The sequence below is a fragment of the Muscardinus avellanarius genome (genome assembly GCF_963383645.1).
Source record: "Muscardinus avellanarius genome assembly, chromosome: 9".
NCBI classification, from domain to species: Eukaryota; Metazoa; Chordata; class Mammalia; order Rodentia; family Gliridae; genus Muscardinus; species Muscardinus avellanarius.
Genome location: NC_137795.1, coordinates 55,157,048 through 55,174,940, shown reverse-complemented (window position 1 = coordinate 55,174,940; position 17,893 = coordinate 55,157,048). Strand labels below are relative to the sequence as shown.

The 17,893-nt window shown below is 34.9% G+C and overlaps 1 protein-coding gene across 1 annotated transcript in view; it reads left to right on the top strand.

The window, feature by feature from the left end:
- Positions 1–17,893, top strand: part of SEMA3E (semaphorin 3E) — a gene marked incomplete at both ends in the record, with an annotated part of 245,364 nt that overhangs the window by 108,797 nt on the left and 118,674 nt on the right. The window contains one exon of the mRNA XM_080701710.1: positions 14,024–14,184. Coding sequence (XP_080557836.1) covers positions 14,024–14,184 — 161 coding nt within the window. The remainder of the gene's footprint in view (positions 1–14,023; positions 14,185–17,893) is intronic.

Below are 17,893 nucleotides of genomic sequence, written 5' to 3'. Positions count from 1 at the left end.
TTGTCACTGACCTGTTAGCTTGTGAACCTGTGATTATATAAATATACTAGTTTCACTTCATCTAGAAAGCAGAATTATTCTGCAACAGAGATTATCAATTTTTATGTCACATTACAATTAGCTGGAGAGATTTTTTTTTAATCTCAATGCCAGACAGAATACACCACCATCTCTTATCACGGGACCCAGGAATCAACATTTTACAGTTTTTAGGTCATTCCAAGGTAGAGAATCACTGTTGTAGGAGAAATGGGAACAGAATCAAAGTAAGCATGAAAAACACTGAATTTACCATAAAAATAACATTAAAATGACATTACTTTTCTCAGGTTGAGGGAGTTAAAATAAACTTTTGGCCATATTATGTAGACTTCTGTGACATCATTCAGACATACCTTCATATGTTACTGGGTGTGTCTGATTCCTTCCAGAGCACTGAGAGAGAAGTAAACAATTTAGTTAACTCTGGCCTCCCTATTTTGGCAACATAGCAAATGTGTGTGTTCGGACCTAGAAGCCAGTCTTTTTAGGGCAACATTATAAAGCTTCTATTTGTGTCAAATCATACATTCTCTCTCTACCCTAAAAACACACAGACCCCCTAACCTAACATTATTCCCATTTTTCCAATTTGAAATAACATCTTCTCTAGATTCATCTGAATATATATACATATATATATATGTGTATATATATATATATATATATATATATATATATATATTGCAGTTCAAGTGTTCAGATAAAGCTAAGTTATTAACCGATAAAGGTTTAAGGGATAATCCCTCCAAGGGGTTCCAAAATTTTAATAGAGTCTCTTTAAAGCCAGAAATATCAAAGTTGTAAAACTTTAATGACAGGAATAATTGGCAGAGGATTAAATAATTGGGCCCAAGGGGCCCTGCACATTATACCTCTTGAAATAATACCACGTAAACAGATCTGGTCACTAGATTAGCCCCTCCTGAAAACACAGCTTTTGTTTATAGAATGTTCAGAGAATTCACAATTACAGTTCAAAAAAACAAATGCTTTTTGTTCTTTGGGTTTCATGCATGGTATTTTTCTTGATTATATAAGTAGAATAGTCAATTACATTGAAAATTAATTAGTTATTATTTTACTCATGGCAATTAGCCACTAATGCATTAAAATTATCTTTATTAACTGAAGAAATTGTGCTAATTAATTGTGATCTTAAACTGAATTCACTGTAGATAAGTCATTACCATAAAATCTTGTAAGATGTCAGACATAGTAGGCATATCAGCCTAATAAAGAGGTGACTGATGTAAAAATTTTAAATATCACAAGTGACTTTAGAGAAGTGACAATTTCTGTTAGGAATCTTGCCTTTGACAAAGAAAACTATGCTTCCAATGATTTATTAGGTTTATATTTTATGTTGTAAAATGTTCTCCATCTAAGTAATTTATGTTTGAAGATGTTTAGTAATTTCAGTATAAGTAGTTTAAGTATATATTTGTAAGGAACATCAGGAGACTTTCTAACGGCTAGGATTGTTGATTTAATAAAACAGGCAGAAAGTCATTTTTAATAACTCAATATCATCTCTGTTAATTTATATTATTTCTAGTAATAAGAAGTAGAACCAATATAATCATTATTTATATCACTTTTAATTATGATTTTTTTCCTAACTGCAAAGTAAAAGAAAATACTTTTGAGATGAAAGTTGATATTATCGCCTGACTTCTTCTACTTGCTCCCCCCACATTCCCATTCAGTTGTTATATATCTCTACCATTGTCTTTCTCTGCATCTGTCTCTGTCTTTGTTTGCCTCTCTATCTCTGTCTCTTCTCTCTCTGTCTCTCTCTCTTTCACACACACACACACACACACACACACACACACACACACACAGTTCTGAGGTGATAAATCCTAGTGATCATTAAACACAGGTTTGTAATGAATTCCATCATAACTTTGAAGAGTGGCTACCAGTCAAGGAGGTTAATGTGTCTGCTCTTTTCCAGTGGCTGTGGATCCTTTTCCTTGGTAATGGCATAAAAAGAAAATTGACCTCCTGTTCCCAATTTCATATGGAATTTTTTTCAGATAGGGGCAGTGACCTTGCCAGAAGGATCCAAGAATTTTTAAGATTATATTTGACTTGATGATAGATGGCCAGTTACCTGGCTACAAGCATCTGTTCTGACAAGGTTGGAGGCTGCAGATAGGCAGCTACATGTATTTTATTCTTGCCTCCAGCTGGCAGGAATGATGTTTTCAGAAATTCGGTTGATTCTCAAAGGACGTGGTTGGCAGTCCTCTCATAAAATACAGAATGCAAAGATTTGATCTTAAATTTCAAGACATAACTGAGGTCTTATTCTTTAAACTTGCTCTGCTAATGAACTCATGTTATAATTTTAAGTTTATCCAGTGATTCCTACAGTAGATTATGTTATTTTATCCTATAAAAATATCTCCCAAGCTTTCCATTTTTTTTCTTATTTGCCATCCAGTCTCCTGTTTTCAGCCTGTGGAAAGGCATTCACGTTTGCAGATTTGTTTCTTGCGCTATAATGTTTTGGCTTAGGTGATTGTGTTAGTTTATAAAGTTTTAGTCAAACCTTTTAGTGCTAATTTTAGTGTGACATAAGTTAAAATTTCATATTTTATTAGTAAGTATTCAAGACAGATTTGAAATAAGAATATATTTGATTTATTACTTGCTTCCTCTATTTGAAACCTATCAAAATTAAAGGAAAACAGGTCAATAAGTTTGCTATTTTATGTACCCATAGAAATATACTAAATTGCAGCTTCACAACAACTCAACAGATTTATATTTGTATCTTTGCATTAACTCTTATCTTTTTATACTTAAACTGTGAGCCTCTGTTTTCCTGTCTGCTAAGTGGTCACTGTGATGCCACATTGTTGGAGAGATGTGAAGGGTAAATTAAATTATGTAAATTGGACATTTCACAGAGTGCCTACCACACAGATCCTTTTTTGAATATAAGTTGCAGTCCCTTCCTGGTTTCCAGAGAAAATATGGGTGGTCTTCTTAGGTACTGTTTGCCTTGTAACAGGTTATAAACAACAAGGTTTTCTAGGAAGTGAATCAGTGCTAATTGAGGAATTCCAGGAAAGGAAAACAGAGGAATTTGCTAGCAGCTTAGTCACTAAGGCAACTTTTTTGTGAAAGAAAGTCATGAGTGAATTGTACACATAGCCTTGGTTTGTCTTCTCTCTTCATGTTTCTCTTAGCCACATCTGAAGAGCGCCTACCTACCCAGGGGGCCTATTACCTACCAGGAAGCATCTGGTTCACAGGGCAGCAGCTATAGTAATTGAGGCACAGAATTTAAGAGTGAATGAGCTTTCAGTGATAGTCTAGCATTTCCAAACTAATCAAATAATGGTAAATAGCACACAACCTCATTTCTCTCTCCAGAATATATATATATATGGAGATATATAAATAACCCAGAAAGGTTATTTAACATATCTCCATCCACTGCCTACTAAACAAATATATATATATATAGGTGAGTAGGTTCAATTTCTATTTAGTTATCAGGCCATACAAGATTATAATGTTGTCCTCCATTCTTCCTGGATTTGAAGTTCAGTTTTAATTCCATCACTTTTGTAACTATGAGGAAAATGTGATGTTAATAGAGAAAGTATCCAAATCATACAGTAGTCATTGTTTATGGTAATACAGTAGTCTTAAAACTACGGATGTTAAAAGGCACAAGGTATTGGAGTGTCAGATTATAAACCTCTAGTACATCTGGAAGCCATATTTTCTAAGAAGGAATGTTTTGTGGAACTAAGTTATATGGGTTGAAGGAAAGCTTTATTTTCATAAAGATAGGATTGAGTATCTTTATTAGTGGTTAAAAGAAGAGAATCTAGAGGCTATTTAGCTATGATGCTATAACAATATGTCCTAATATATACCTGTATAGAAATTGACCACTGGTATTATTTTTATAAAACAGTTACCAAATTTAATATTGGAAAACTCATTAAAATCTAAGGTTTTATGATAATAATAAAATATTTAAAGCATTTTGACTTTTCTGGCACAAAGAATTTAATTTTCACTGGTAGAGTGGAGAAAGCTTTATATAATTTATTTTACATTGAATTTATAAATAGATAATAAAGAAATGAAGCAAATGTCTTAGAGAAATAAAGACAAATTTTCTCTTGCAAGCTAAGATGGATGTGGATTAACCGTAAGAATAGAAAATTAACCCGGAGTCTTGTTGGTAAGAAATTAAGGTTTAACTTAAAATACACACTAGCAGTTAACACTGATCATAGTAATCTTGTGCTTCCAAAATTCCTTTTTAACTTTAAGCCTATGTGATGTGTTCTGAGAGTAATCATGTCTAGCTGACAGAATTAATTAAGACAGGCCTATTTCTACAAGTGAAATTTCCATTCACTCTGCTTGTTCAGTAGTGAGTCAACATGAAAGAAAAGAGAAATAAACTGATATATAGGCTGTCCATTAATATCATGATTCTTATAGAATCCCTACTAATTAGTTATTATTCTTGTATTGGCTATTCATTAGGATCATATGATTCTTACAGAACTCTACTAATTACTCATGAATTCTGTCTAACAATGGGGAAGTAGAGGCCCAGAAAGGTTATTTAACATATCTCCATCCACTGCCTACTAAACAAATTGTACTTTTATTAATAATTGTACCAGTGTCTGAGCCTTGGGGATAGAATAGTGTCCATGACTGACCAACTTACTGCTTTTAGAAAACTTTTTTTTTTCTGTCAGAAGAGAGAATATGTGCAAGTAAAGAAAAACAAATAGCAAAAAACAGGCCCGGCAGTATACATAGGGGAGTGGTACAACTTAGAGGCCCTGGTGAGACCTTTAGATTCATTGGACTGCGAAGGTTTGAAGAGGGGAGATCCTAAGAAGAGAAGAAGCCAAGTAAGTGGAGGTTGAAGAAAGAGCCAGGGCCAGACCCCATAGCCCCACGCCTGAACCTCTGTGAGCTAAGGAGAAATTGGAGCAACACAGGACAGGGGTAGGTAGCTGACAGATCATGTCAGACTTGGAGCCAAGACTTCAACCTCAGAGCATTACACAAAGGCTGAAGGGTTTTAAGCAGAAGGAACAATATCATGGTTAATTTGTATTTTTAAAGAAAGGATCACTTTGAATACTGTGAAGTAAAACCATTGATAGTGGTTACAGTAGAAAGAGGAGAATAGAAGACACTTCCCGTACTCAGGACTTATGGTTGTTGTGGCAATTTTCAGTTTTCAGGATAGATAGTACAGAATTCAGAAAAGAAAAAAAAAAGAATCAAAACAGGTTCTAGGTTTCTACCAAGGGATAAAGAACCACTAACTGCATGGAATGGAAGAGGAGCTGATTTGTTGGTGAGAACCAAAAGCTTATTTTGCATTAACTGAATTTGAGAAACCTGTTAGACTCTTAAGAGGAGACAGTAGTAGGTGCTTGGTCAAGCAATTATGAATTTGGACATTTATGAAGATGAGAGATAAAAATTTTAGTCATAGGACTTTCAAAATCTTCAAGTATCAAATATTTGATTCAGTATATAATGACAAAAAATGTGATTCCAATTTTAGTTAATTTAGTTGTTTGATGTTATGTGATGAATTATTTATTGGAGAAGACATGTTTTAGACTAACGGTCAGTAAACTTGTTGTTAGAGAAAGGTACATAATTTTGACAAAAAAATTACATCATGTATTAACAAGTTATATACATTATTCCTATAACTAAAGTGGTCAAATGGAAAATGAAGAAATACATGATAGACCTAGTCAGCTTCTTGGCATGACTTAGACTCAACTTCAAATACAGATTGTTAGGGAAGACATCAATTTTATAAAATAGACATTTCTGCCGGGCATGGTGGAGCACATTTGTAATCCCTGCGCTTGGGAGGCTGAGACAGGAGGATCGCACAGGCTCGAAGCCAGCCTCAGCTACTTAGTGAGGCGCTCGGCAACTTATTGAGACCCTGTTTCCAAATAAAATATAAAATAGGTCTGAGAGTGTAGCCCGGAGGTAGAAAGCCCCTGGGTTCCACCCCCAATACCACCAAAAAATAAAATAAAATAAAATAAAATTAAATTAAATTAAATTAAATTAAATAGACATTTCTAAGTTAACACTGGAATGTATTCTGGATTTAAATAATAGCTAATTATAGTAATTGCAATTATGTACACATTAGTCACATTTGTCCACAAGTCAGGGAGTATCTTGCATAATATTTTTGTTGTTAAAAGAATGAACTGAAAAAATGAAGTAAAACGGTTCAATATCTGTGCTAATGTGGATGGATGAAAAGTAACAGCTATTGTTTTTAAAAACCTAATTCTAAGAAATAGTATGATGTAAGTTTATAAAAAAGAGTAGTATTCTAAAATTAATTTAAATATTATGTGAGAGGCAATCTTCTATGAAAGGAACACTCCAGAAAAACTGGCTTTAAATTTTTACTCTAAAATGAATAGCATTATAGATCTAATTTTAAAACAAGTAAACAAATAAAGAAAATCAAATCTTTGTTACTACAAATTATTCCATAATTTATATATAAGCATTTCAAAAGACAGATCTTTAAATAATGGCCAAAACTATATCATACAGATTATTTTAATACTGAGGAAATCGTGTAGGATTTCTACAAGGCTGATTTCTTCCTCTACCTTTCTCCAAGTAAGTTTTAATGCCTCATATTATTGAAAAATATGGTATTTCACATATTATTTTCTGTCTTACTTTTTTCTTTGAATGAATATTTAAAACTTTTTATTGTAATACATTTTAATGTCCAGAAACTGACATACCATCAAGTTAAGTATGGACTTTATAGGTTGGTTTTGAATGAGTCATTTTTCCCTCTACGTGAAAGAATTTGCTCCACTGTGTATGAAACTATATCTTTCCCATCTGCATGCGACTCTCCAGCAGAGCAGGTGTGTATAGGAGTATGTTTATGCCCAAATTCAGACTCTGGAAGACTGAAAATGTTCCTTGCCCACTTCTGATTCAAAATGTGTGTGTGTGTGTGTGTGTGTGTGTGTGTGTGTGTGTGTGTGTGTGTAATTTCAAATACAACATTTGAAAAAGTGTAAGTGTTAATTGTAAGGTTTTTGTAAAGTGTTAATTGACAAACTAGTTAATTATCAGCTAATCAAAAATTAATACTAACAGAAAATAGATTTAATGAGAAAAAGAAGAATTAACTATATTACTGAGGTACAAATATATAGGACATTAAATATACCTTTCTAAAATAGTTGAAGAAAAAGTTTCTTTTTTTGTCTTGTGATATTGGGGATTGAACCCAGAGGCATTCTACTTCCAAGTTATACTCCTAGACCGATTTTTAAAATTTCTTGTTTGAAAACAGGGTTTCATTAGGTTGCTAAGAGCCTCACAAATTGCTGAGGTTGTCCTCCAACCTGTGATCCTCCTGTCTCAGCCTCTTAAGTACTAGGATTACAAGTATACGCCACCATGCCCAGCTATACACGTTTCTATATTTAAAGACCCATCTTCCTTTATCTCTCAGCCATGACTTCACATTAAACTTAAGCTTGAAAATTCCTTAAATTTAGAAGGACTCAAACAAAAAAAAAAATATGCAATGCATGTAATGAGAAAAATAACAAAAAAACGCCCTTAGATATATGAAAAGATGCTTAACTTTTCTTAAAAGACAAATTCAAATTAAATATATATTGTTCCAATCAAATAAGCAAAAAAATCTAAATCTAGCCGGGCATGGTGGCACACACTTGTAATCCCAGCATTCGGGAGGCTGAGACCAGAGGATCGCGGTTCGCAGGCAGCCTCAGCTACTTAGTGAGGCCCTCTGCAACTTAGTGAGACCCTGTTTCAAAATAAAGAATAAAAAATAGGGCAAATGGTGCAGTTCAGAGGCCAAATGTCTCTGGGTTCCATTCCCAGACCCACAAAAAAAGAAGAAAAAAACCCAGGGAAGGGAATTTTTACATTATTTATGAAAATCACACATGCATTTATTTTTGATCCAGTAATTCCACTTCTTACACTTTATCTTACAAAGATATTTGTACATGTGAAGATTGGTGTGTATTCATGTATATGCACTGCAGTTTTGCTTTATTAGTACATATTTGAAAGAATTAAAATGCCTGCCATAGATGATCTATAAAGTGGAATACTAGACAACCATACCTACTCTCTAAGTTTTTATACAAAACACTTCAAGATATTTAAGTACAGAAAAGCAGGTACAAAAGAGGGCTTATTTTATTACTCCCTTTGTGGTAGAGAAAAAAAAAAACCTCTAGGAGTTACTATAGATGTATGCTGTGTGTGTGTGTGTGTGTGTGTGTGTGTGTGTGTGTGTGTGTGTGGTGTATGTGTGCATCCCTAGGAATCAAACCCAGGACTTCATGCATGCTAGGCAAGAACTTTACCACTGAGCTACGTACCTAGTTCAAGAGCTATATGTATTATTTGTTTTATGGGTATAAGTAAATCTGAAAGGATGATCAAGAAACTAAGCAGAATCACTCTATTTAGGATAACGGATTGAGAATTTACAGGGTGAAAACCCATCTGGGAGGGAATTTAGCATTATTAACCCTTATATTCTTTTAGGCTTTAAATAATAAAATTTATTTTCTTTTCAAAATAAGTTAATATGCTCAATTTTACCAGGTATATAAGTGAAAAATCTTAACCTAAAATTAATTTATAGAAATAAAAGAGTGAGGGATACTAAAATCTGATGTATTATTTTAACAGAATTCTGTTGATTTTTAATTTTTTTGAAACCCTAAGTATAGTCTTTAACCCAATGGAACACATATGTATATAATGTGTATGTGTGTGTCTATCTATCTATCTATCTAATTGTTTTACTAAACTGAATTAGGGTCTGCTTATATTAACCTTAAAGAACTTAAAAATAAAGTTTAACTTATTATATAAAGTTGATACCTAGGCCTCTTCTATTTAATCCCTCAGGTTTCTGTCTCTATAGTGCACTTTGCTACTACCATTTTCCCCACTTAGTTTTTTGGGGGTTAGGGTTGGGGGGAGTTGGGATTGAACCTAGGGACTTTTTTTTCTGCGGGTCTCGGGATGGAACCCATGGGCATTCGACCTCCAAGCTATACCCCTTGCTCTATTTTTTATTCTTTATTTTGAAACAGGGTCTCACTAAGTAGCTGAGGCTGTTCGTGAACCGTGATCCTCCAGTCTCAGACTCCCAACTGCTGGGATTACAAGTGTGTGCCACCACACCTGGCTCTCAGTAGCTTTCTTTCTTTTTTTTTAACTTCATCTTATTTATTTTTTGTGATTAGGGAATTCTGAATTTTATTTATTTTAAATTTTTATTTTTATATGGAACATATTAAAAATGGCATACATTCAGACTGTGCTTGGTGCTCACCCTCTCTGCTTCCCCTTCTTCCCCTCCCAACAGTGAGTGTCCAGGTTGACCATGATATATTTATACTTTTACACATATTCAGATGTAGCTCCTCCATTAATCAGCCTCAGCCTTCTTCCTCTCCTACTCTTCCATTCTAGCTTTGGTGAGGTTTCCCCTCCATTATCTGGAGTCCCACTAGTATTTCTAATACTTCCTAGTTTGGGCATATTAGAGAAAACATATGTCCCTTCTCTTTCTGTGCCTGGCTGATCTCATTTAACATAATGCTCTCTGGGTCTTTCCAGCTTCTTGTGAGTGATATGATTTTGTTCTTTTTTGCTGAGAAGAATTCCATTGTGTGTATTTCCCATAATTTTGCAATCCATTCATCGGTTGATGGAGATCTAGTTTTCCATTATTTTGGTTATTATGAATTGTGCTGTTATGAACATGGGTATGTTACTGTAGTTCTCTGATTTCAACCCCTTTGGAACAATACCCAGGAGTGGTATAGCTGCATCATATGGTGGATCCATTCCCAGTTTTCTAAGTAATCTCCAAACTGATCTCCATAGCGGCTGAACCCAGAAGCTTTTTATCTCCAAGCTACATCCCCAGCCCTATTTTTTTGCTTGTTTATTTTTTAAACAGAGCCTCACTAAGTTGTTGAGACCTTTCCTAAGTTGCTAAGGCTAACTTTGAACCTGTGACCATCCTGTCTCAGCCTCCCAAGTACTAGAATTAAGAGATTGTGCCATGATTCTTGGCCTCACATGTTTACTGACAAAATACTCTTCAAGCCTACTTGCATCCTCTCTTGCCCCCATCTGGCCATTATGCACATCAAAAGTCAATTGGTATTTTAAAAGTAAATCTGGTCATATAATTGCTTCTACAAACTTTGAGACCTTTCTCATTATATTAAGAATAACATGCCCTGGTTTACCAGGCCCTAAAGGAATGCTGAAGGCCTGACTCCCGGCAACAGGGCAAGCTCAGTATGCAGGTTTATTTAAGGAAGCTGTTCTCAGAGGACTTGCTCTTTTGGCCTCTAGTGGCAGTCACAAACAAATTTTATTATTTTCTTCAATTAAGTAATTTAAACATACATGTACGTACGCACACAAACACACACATACACATGTGTGATACATAGATAAACAATGCTGGTGTATAAACTTGTCCTACATGGACCTCTTGTTCACAGAGGAGTTCAGAGACCAGTAAGTCAGAATATCATGTATAATACTGAATAATTATAATCTATATAATGTAGGAAAACAAGGGAATCTTAAAATTATGATTATAAATTTTTTTCTTTACAGAAATAAAAGACTATGTAATGACTAGGTTATTCTATGTATATGTGAAATATTTTACTTTAATTGGAAGTATTTTATGATAGCAAGTCCCGGGGCACCACAGTGCCTATTGTATATTCCTACTTGTGGCTCAAGGAACACAGGAAAGGCTAGCCACTGGCTCTTGCTAAAAAGAGCAATTAAGAAATCATTGAGTCATCACCCATTCACACTTCTTTAGAAGTTAATTGTATCTTGTTTTGTTTCCTGGGTGCTAGGGGTGGAACCCAGGGCCACACACAAGCTAGTCAAGCACTCTGCTAAGGAGCTATTCACTTTCCCCCTAAATTTCTTTCTTTTTTTCCCCATCTGTTCTAACATTATTACAAGCCGTTATTGGTCATCAGTCAAATCTGTCAAAATCATTAAAACATGTTGTAAAAAAAATCTCCTTTTAAACCATTAAGAAGGTGAAGAAAATTTCTAATGGCTAGTTCCATATTCCATTTTATTAATAAAGCTTACTTTGTGTGCAATCCAATAACTTTCAGTTGAACTCACTTTAAGACACACATTGAATGGAAATAATTGATTCAGAAAATAACGACATGCTATGGGCCTCAGGAAGTCCTTACTTGGCAGATGGCAGTGAAATAAGGATTCTGTGTCCATTTAACCAGGAAACACACTCTCCCTTGGCAATCTATTTTATTTTTTTTTGCTTGAGAGTCAGAAAATGTGTACTCGCTCCTCCCCCATCTTACCTATGGAGTGTGGAATTTAAATGCATTTTGACAAAGTGTAGAGAACTGTCTCTGTGATGTATTTTTATCAGTGAGTTTTAAAACTACGTCCTTTGCAGGTTAAAAGGAAAGGCCACGAGAGGAAATGACTAAATCCTCAGTGTATATCTTCATTGACAGCTGATAATTAGCACACAGCTTAGCTATAATAATTAGTTCCCTCTTTAGAAAATTTCCGGATGAACTCTGAGTTGGCGTGTTGCAGTTTCATCTTGTTTCTTTGTCCTTTCTCTCCCCAAGTAATTCGTGTTATTTTTAGAGTAGGAAGAACTCAAGATGAGCTCTCTCCTTTCAACTTAGTCAGCACTGTGCAGTATGTGTGCTGTGTTTTCTGGAGATTACCTGGGATTAGAGTTTCTTTTGTCCCTTCTTCCTGTATATTTTCTGTTTCTTTCATGGAGACAGCTTGAAGTAGTGAAAAAGGATAAAGAAGTTAGCTCCTGCTTGGTAAACATGCCAAGTCCATGGACTATGGTTTGGAGCTAAGATTATTATTAATATGACTTAAAAGACTGTCTCTAAAATTAAAAGGAGAACAAAATCTTAGGAAAGCTTCTTTCCTACCTTTATTTTGTCTTTAGAATGGGCCAAGTAAATTTCCAGTATATTTTGACTGCAGCAAATTAGGTAAAAACATTATAATTGTTGCAAAAGTAAGAAATATTGAACTAAAAATTTATAGATTGGTAATGAAAGCAACATGAAAAGCTCAGTACTTTTTTTGAAAATGTTTGTAAAATACAAACAAAGGTAAATAAAATTGAAATTCATATTAATTTCTTTCCTGTTGATGTTGCTATAAATTATTTTGAATTATATAAATCCAAGTTATCAAATACTGAGAATATCTTCTATTCTACCTTACTATTATTTCAGTCTCTTCAAAAAATGGTCTTAATTTCTGGTATAATATAATCCTTTTAATAGACTAGACTTTTCTTAGTTGATTCTGTAAGACTTCATATATAATAAATTATGGAGTCATAGCTCATAAAGAAAAATACATAGTATTTAATGTTATAGATATGAAATCATTGTTAGTAGAAACAGTCTTTTAACAAGTCATCATCTTTTTTGCTCCTAGAATTGGTACCATAAATGGGATGACTAAGCTGTATGAATTCACAGTGATAATAGACACCCCATCTCATATGCATTTTTATTTATTTATTTATTTATTTATTATTTTGGTGGTACTGGGGTTCCTGGAAGCCCTTCTACCTCCGGGCTACACTCCCAGACCTATTTTATATTTTTGAAACAGGGTCTCTTATGCCAGCACAGCTGGCTTCAAACCTGCGCGATCCTCCTGTCTCCAAGCGCAGGGATTACAAGCGTGCGCCATCACGCCTGGCTCATATGCATTTTTAATACCAAAGTTCTACAGTTAATTTCCATTATTCGGATTTGGAACCAACACTGACCAAGTAACCTTAACTCTGCATTGAGTCTCTATAATCTACTTTAGGAAGGAATCTTGGAAGTAACCTCATTAATGAAATTTTTCACATTAATATTTATTATCAATTAGGCCCCAGGACCACAGAATCAATGATTTATGGATTTAAATACTAAAAACAGCCAGGCATGGTGGTGCTTGTTTGTAATCCCAGCATTTGGGAGGCTGAGACAGTAGGATCACGGTTTGCAGACATCCTTAGCTACTTAGGCCCTTTGCAACTCAGTGAGACCCTGTTTCAAAAAAAAAAAAAAAAAAAAAAGAATAAAAAATAGGGCTAGGGGTGTAGCTCAGAGGTAGAATGCCCCTGAGTCCTGAGTTCAATCCCTAACACCACAAAAAAAAATTTTTTTTTTTTTTTTTTTGGTGATACTGGGGGTGGAACCCAGGGGCTTTCTACTTCCAGGTTATACTCCCAGACCTTTTTTATATTTTATTTGGAAACAGAGTCTCACTAAGTTGCTGAAAGCCTCACTAAGTAGCTGAGGCTGGCTCTGAACCGTGCAATCCTCCTGTCTCAGCCTCCCAAGCGCGAGGATTACAAGCGTGTGCCACCACGCCCGGCTCACAAAAACATTTTTAAAAATAAAATACTAAAAACAATATTGTGTCTGTATTGAATATGTAAAGACTTTTGATTGTCATTATTCCCTAAGCAATATGGTATAATTACTATTTGCATAGTGTTTACATTGCATTACATATTATAAGTAATCTAGGGATGAGTTACAGAGAAGAATGTGCATAGGTTATATGCAAAGCTTAGGACATTTTATATAAGGGACTTGAGCATCCTTGGGCTTGGGTATGAAAGTGGGAGTGCCTAGAACCAATCCCCCATGGATACTGAGAGAGTTTGTATACTTCTAACTTTTTTGAAAATACTTTAATTCAAAGGCTTTGTACTTACAATAAAATGAATGGAATTACTCAGCTCCAGTAGAGATAAAAATAGAGCCATGATAAAAGTGTTACAGAGGTATTTATATTTTCTTATGCATTTACCGTATGTTTCTTTGTGTTTCAGAGCTCTTGGATCTGAACAGAACATCAATATTTTATAGCCCTTTCGGGTTTCTTGATCTCCATACACTGCTGCTGGATGAATATCAGGAACGTCTCTTTGTGGGAGGCAGGGACCTGGTCTATTCCCTCAGTTTGGAACGAATCAGTGATGCCTATAGAGAGGTATGGAAACATCAAACTGTATTTTAGGAGGGAAAGAAAAAAGGGGGAAAAAGGTGGAAGGCTGCAAAGATATTACTTGGCTTATTTTTTTCCATTGAAATAAGCACATTAAAATTTTGAATGATTACTTTATTGAAATAAAATTCAGTAAAAATGAAATTATTTCAGGACAGGTTTATAAATTATCATGTTTGAACTTTTCAAGAACACCCAGTGTCCAAATTCAAAGCCTCCTTTCTAGTATCTTGACATTCTTCTTGTATGATGGCCTTTATTGTCACACCCACTGGCCTGAGACCTGGGTTAGAGAATACTAAATTACTAGCAGTCCCTCTGGGATGTATTGCTCAAATATCCAAGCTTGAATAAATATAGACATGTGACCTCAATATAACTGCCTCATGCAATTTCTGGATAATATTAGTAATGTAGATAAATGTTCCTTAAACCTAATGAATTAATGTACATTAGTAACACAAATAAGAACCTTGGATGAGGTAAATTGTGGAAAGGAGAAAACTGTTCTTATATTCTGTGATTAGTCAGAGTCTAATTGGTTTAAGTTTTTAGCCCAATAATCAATTTTACATGAATATGCAGAAATATTTAGATCACTATATATTTTGAGCATAAATGTATTTATGCTATAAAACAATGTTTTATTTTTATTTTAAATTTTTTACTGGTTCATTGTAGTCATACATCTTAATGGGGTACAAGATACTAGAGGAATTCATGAACACATCACTCATTTAACCCTCCACCAATTCCCACCCAATTCCTTTCCCTCTCCCTCCTTCTCATGTTTGGCTTAGTGATTGACTTTTATATGTTAATGAATATACATCATGTTCATTAGGGAATTTTATATTCACAAAATGGGCCCAGACAGTATTGCTAAAGCCTTTTATAAAATATTTATGATAAAAAGCAGTATCCCTTGGTCCTTGCCAGTTCCCAACCCCTAGAGGAAATAATTTTAATCTTTTTGCTATTTCTTCCGGTTCTGTCTCCTATATTTCATGACATCCATGTATTGGGAGTTGAGGGTATAACTCAGTTGTAGAGAGTAGGCTTAACATGTCAAGGCCCTGGGTTCAATCCCAGCAGCCTCTCACATGCACAAAAGCCAACATTTGCTTATTGTTTCTTACTGATATTTTTGATTTTAGACAGTATTGGTTAACTTTGGGGGGGATGAGGATTTTAGCTTTTTTTCTCTTGCAGTAGTGCAATTCAAGTATCAGTGCACCATGTTTCACCAGCAACTCTTCAGTTACTGGCCCTACATTTTCCCAGTATAGTTATGTCACAACTTTTGATTAAATAATAATTACATCTTTACATTATTATAATTAGAAAATAATATTCACTATGGAGCCACATAGTGTATGCTTATCATATCTGTCCTTTCCCTTTCCTTTCTTCCTTCTTTCCTACCATCCTCCTTTTTGTCCTTCCTTCCTTTCTTTTCTCCTCCCTTCCTTCTCTTTCTTTCTTCTTTTGCCATAGTCTTGTTTCTCTTGAAATTAAAATTATCACTCTTCTTCATCTGCTTAGGTTTTTATTATTTTCACCAACCGCTCTCCTGGGATTTTTATATTTCTTTGGGCAGTGTGAAACGTGTTCTCTTGTCCTGCTGGAGCTTAGCTTTGCTGTCCTTCTGGAAAGCCCTTAGTCCTCCAGCCTAAACACAACCTCACTTTCCCAAGGCCCCATCTTTCTGGGTTTAGTCTGACATTTCGCAGAAACTTTCTCTTCTAGTTTCTTGAAGAAAGATGCAAAGTCAAATTTTGAGTTTTGTATGCTTGAAAAATATTCAACTTCCACACATAGTTGATAGATATAAAATTCTAGATTAGCTCTTGTTTTTTTTGTAATTTTGAGAATTATTGCTCCATTCTTTTTGAACATCTATATAGCTGCTGAGAATTACGTTGAAATTCTGAGTTCAGTTTTGTAGATTACCTGTTTCTCACCATCCAACTCCTGAGCCCATGCATTTAGAATCCCTTCCTATCTGTATTTTAAAATTCTCTCATATTTCTTTGAGCTGCAACTTTTCTCATCCATTATGCTGGGATACAATGGACCAATCTACTACAGATCTTATAACCTGTGCTCCGGAAAATTCTTACTATTTCTCTGATATTTTTCCTTTCCTCCTAGAGTAGAAAGGAAAATAACCATTTTCCTTTCTACTCTTCCTGTGACTTCTGTAAATCATATTTTCCCCTTCTATTGTCTGGCCTGCTGTTCATTATACATATTTTGAAGGATTTCCCTTGATCTCATCTTCATCAATCCCCTTTTCCCAATCTCTATCCTTCTAATTTCTGAAGCCCCCCCCCCCGCTATGAATCAGCATGCTTACTGGCTACCCTCATCTTGTAGATATTTAGATTTCTGTTTTTCCTAGTGTGAAGCCAGTTAACACTTGTCCATATGTTTTAGCATTTCTAAAATGTTGCTGATATTTCTTTGGCATGTACACTCCAGTCTTCTTTGTCCTTTTGTCTTTTTAATCTTTTTTGTTTCAGGACAGAGTAGAAATAAACAAATATTGTGTGTGTGTGTGTGTGTGTGTGTGTGTGTGTGTATATATATTTTTTTTTTTTTGGTGGTACTAGGGCTCCTGGAAACCCTTCTACTTCCGGGCTACACTCCCAGACCTATTTTTTATACTTTTTTGATTTGGAAACAGGGTCTCTTAGGCCAGCGCAGCTGGCTTCAAACCTGCAAGATCCTCCTGTTTGTGCCTCCCAAGCACAGGGATTACAAGCGTGCGCCACCATTCCCGGCTGCAAATATTGTATTTTAACCTAAGTCTTTCCTTTCTAGCACCTTTAATTTTATTTTTATATAGTTCTCTTTTGACTTAAAATGTATACAGACTGATTGCTTTCTTCCTCTGCACATTAGTGTGTACACACACACACACACACACACACACACACACCCACCTTCCAGTTAAATTTGATGGGTTAGTCTCTCACTTCTTAGATGTTCTCTTTCCTACTTCAACTTCTACTGATTTTCTTTTTTTATTTCATTGATAACATCTATACACTCTGATTTTCTATGAAAGGACATATAAGCCAGGGATTATAAGTAAGGTAACTGTAGACAAACACTTTTATTGAAATTGTTAGTGAGTATTAAAAGATCTTCCAAGGGATTTGGCATCCCAGAAAATTGAGGATATTTTCATTAAGAGAATGGTTCTTAAATTGTCATCCTTAGAACAGGATCATGGGATTTCTGTAGAGAGGGTCCCTGGAATCCAAATTTATAACCAGCCTCTTAGGTGACCTCATGTACACAGGATCTCATAACAATTTTCCTGAGCTGTTGGTTCCGATGTGTGCCATGAGACCAAGAGATAGCAGTTCCCTCTTAAACTTGGTTTTCCTTCAGAGTAGGGGAAATTGAATCACCTACTTATTCTCATTTATTGTTTTGGATCAATTGTACCCTCAGGCCTTTAATGCCAGAAGACAGGCTTTTATGGAGGAAATGACCTGTGAAAACTATATAAGAGTAGGGGACCTGGGGAGTGATGAGGTTTTATGAATGGCCTCTAGGGGAACTAAATAGAATAGAATGTGGCCATTGAGCTTCAGGATGCATTTAGCAAGGATGTCAAGGAAAGTAGCTATAAAAGCTGTTAAATTGAATAACTTTCCTGCACTCGAGGGTAAATCCTTAT